The sequence below is a fragment of the Sinocyclocheilus rhinocerous genome, unplaced genomic scaffold (assembly GCF_001515625.1).
Source record: "Sinocyclocheilus rhinocerous isolate Xijiao unplaced genomic scaffold, SAMN03320098_v1.1 scaffold5167, whole genome shotgun sequence".
NCBI lineage: Eukaryota > Metazoa > Chordata > Actinopteri > Cypriniformes > Cyprinidae > Sinocyclocheilus > Sinocyclocheilus rhinocerous.
In genome coordinates this window covers 78,159-81,581 of record NW_015657484.1, presented here as the reverse complement: position 1 = coordinate 81,581, position 3,423 = coordinate 78,159, and the positions used below count along the sequence as shown (strand labels likewise).

General features: G+C 38.9%; 1 protein-coding gene across 1 annotated transcript in view; it reads left to right on the top strand.

Annotated features, from left to right (window-relative positions):
* Window positions 1-3,423, top strand: part of LOC107721024 (protein sidekick-2-like) — a 98,913-nt gene that overhangs the window by 34,991 nt on the left and 60,499 nt on the right. The window contains exons 7-9 of the mRNA XM_016528877.1: window positions 54-137; window positions 470-664; window positions 2,693-2,809. Coding sequence (XP_016384363.1) covers window positions 54-137; window positions 470-664; window positions 2,693-2,809 — 396 coding nt within the window. The remainder of the gene's footprint in view (window positions 1-53; window positions 138-469; window positions 665-2,692; window positions 2,810-3,423) is intronic.

Here is a 3,423-nt window from a genome sequence, read left to right as displayed (position 1 = left end):
AGTGCACGTGTGGAGGTCACAAGCCTCTCTCTCTTGCTCTTTCTTTCCCGCAGAACCACCTCAGTTTGTGAAGGAACCAGAAAAACACATCACAGCTGAGATGGAAAAGGTAGTGGACATTCCCTGCCAGGCCAGAGGTGAGTCGCCTTCTGACATCTCACCCTAATGAGGTTTTTCAAGCATCAAGTCATTTCTTGCATAATAAATTAAATAGAATAAATTGGAATAAATTATAATATCTTTATTTATTTTATCTTTATCTTTATAAATTCATTTATAAATGTAATATACTATATATGTATCATAACTTAATATACATTTTAATCTATATTTCATATATTATTATTACATTATTATATTTGTTATTTATAATATTTTATTGTTGAATTCATATTATTTTATATATCATATTATCCCGTTTTTTCTTAATTCAATTGGTCACCTTTACATATATGCCTATTCATCTCAGGTGTGCCTCAGCCTGACATTGTGTGGTACAAGGACGCAGTACCCATAAGCCCCGTGAAGACCCCACGCTACAGAGTGCTGGCAGGAGGTAGTCTCCAGGTTAACGGCCTTCTGCCCGATGACACCGGAATGTTCCAGTGCTTCGCCCGCAACCAGGCCGGAGAGGTGCAGACCAACACCTACCTCGCCGTTACGAGTGAGTTCATCCTCCTATCCCTCTCTACACCTTTCCTCTCTGCCTCGCATGCTCTCATACACTAATGCACAAATACATGTGCACGTTTATTTCCTCTGCCTCTCTCTCTCTCCGTCTGTCTCTTTCTCTCGCAATCAGAAAGGCTTCGAATGCCATACCAACAATCAGGGGCGGATTTAGTGAATTGGGGGCCCCAGGCAAAATATAGGAATGGGGCCCTATACATTTTCACACATTTTCCTAGCTCAACCTTGACGTTCCTTTTTTGTTAAAGTGTCTTTTTAGCAGCATCATATGACCCCTTTAAAAAACAGCTTTAAATTTACTTTATTGCATTCCAGACGCTTTATAGTAATTTTCACTATACATTTTATGGGTAGCTTGAATGTAAACATTGTCATGAATTCGTTGTATTCCCATTTGAAAAATAGCCAACAAATTAATTGTTGTAGGCTAACCCGATCTCATGAAAGTACGTAGTAGGCTATAGCACGATTTTCTGCTTCTATTTGGCGTAATATGGGACACACAGGCTGGCCTATGATAACTGCTGAAATGTTTGCGGGGCAAATCTGAGGTCAGTCTGAGCGCTCATGGCACGCACAGTGCCGTACACCTGCAGGCGCCACTGACTCGGACGGTTGTCGTGGTAATAAACACCGTAAACAGCAACCGTTCGCGGGTCAACGCTTAATGCGCATATCCTATATGAAAAGCATTTTAGGGGGCCCTTGGCTTTTGGGGGCCCAAGGCGGTCGCCTACCTTTGCCTAATGGGTAAGTCCGCCCCTGCCAACAATGCCTTTCTGTCTGTCTTTCTTTCTTCCAGTCTTCGTTCTCTATCGTGTCGCTGATGTGCTTTTTGTCGGCGTGCTAAAGCTGTGATTAATACCCTGTTGTGAGGAAGAGTTGTGGGGAGGAAAGAGAGAGACAGGGAGAGATAAAGAGGGCTTTTATAGAGGACTGACTGAGCTTATCTTGCCGCTCAGAGACACATAGAGCTCTCTAAAACACTAAGCACCAGAGCTAGCCGCTATTTACCTCTGCTTACTGCTCTTGGATATGGACAATACTGAAGTTAAAGGGGTAGTTTATCCAAAATGAAAATCTTGTCATGTCGTTCCAAACCTGTATGACTTGCTTTCTTCTGTGGAACACAAAAGGTGATATTTTGGGGAACTGTTTTTGTCCAAACAATGGAAGTCAATGGGGCCCAAAACAACACTGGACAATGAAATATGTGACCCTGGAACACAAAACTAGTCTTAAGTAGCACATGTATATGTATAGCAATAGCCAACAATACATTGTATTATCAATTTTTCTTTTATGCCAAAAATCATTAGGAGATTAAGTAAAGATCATGTTCCATGAAGATATTTTGTAAATTTCCTACCATAAATATATCAAAACTTAATTTTTAATTAGTAATATGCATTGCTAAGGACTTAATTTGGACAGCTTTTAAGGTGATTTTCTCAATATTTTTATTTTTTTGCACCCTCAGATTCCATATTTTCGAATAGATGTATCTCAGCAAAATATTGTCCTATCCTAACAAACCATACATCAGTGGAAAGCTTATTTATTCAGAAATCTCAACATTAACAAATTTTATGACTGGTTTTGTGGCCCAGTGTCACATATAAGGTTTTGTTCTCCACAGAAAAAAAAGTAAGTCATACAGGTTTGGAATTAAATGAGGGTGAATCAATAATGACACAATTTTAATTTTGAGGTGAACTATTCCTTTAAGTGTTATCAACCGCCCACCTCCAAAATCTCAATTTAACTTGCTTGTCTACATTTCCCAGTGAATTGTTTTTTCTTCTGTTGTTCAACTTTTCGTTTCATACCTGCTTTCATTCCGTTGTTTTCTTTACTTGTTTGGTTTCTAAGCCGGGCTTTGATCCGCGTGAATGGAGTTTTGTGTGATTTCCCAGCGCTTGCGAATGCGAGGAGGTGTTTGAACTTGCGTGTGCCGTTGTATGTCTCTGTTTCTCATGCAGTTGCTGTGCTTCTCTCACAGGCATAGCACCGAACATCACAGCAGGGCCTTCTGACAGCACTGTGATTGACGGCATGTCAGTTATCCTGCACTGTGAGACCTCAGGAGCGCCCCGTCCTGCCATCACCTGGCAGAAAGGTGAAGAACACATCCTTCATTGTCTCCACTCACACATCATTTCAGAAGAACAACTACAAAGTGTCAGCTCCCAGGCTACACTTCACCTCAGCGCCGCTCTGTTCCTCTGTTTTACCTGCTCTGGCTGGTTATTTTCTGCCACTCTATTGCAATGTCACATTGACACCTTATACTGTTCTGATGTCATCAGGCATGAAAATGATTTGACATAAGCTACAATTATGCAAATATACGTAAAAAAAAAAATTATGTATGTACAATACAGTTTGGGGTCTGCAAGACTTTTTGATGTTTTAAAAAGAAGTCTCACCGAAGTGGCATTTATTTGATTAAAAATACAGCAAAAACAGTAATATTGTGAAATACTGTTATAATTGTAACTGTTTTGAAAATTTAATATATTGTAAAATGTAATTCATTGCTATGATGAAAATTCAAATATGCTGATTTGGTGGTGAATTATTATCAATTATTATTGGTGCTCATTTATTAATAATGGTTCTTATTATTACTGTTAATTTCTTGTTTTAAAGGTTCAATGAACAGAATTTATTTAAAACAGAAACTGAATGCTTCCTTGCTGAATGAAAGTAGTAGTTTCTTTCTTTTTCTTT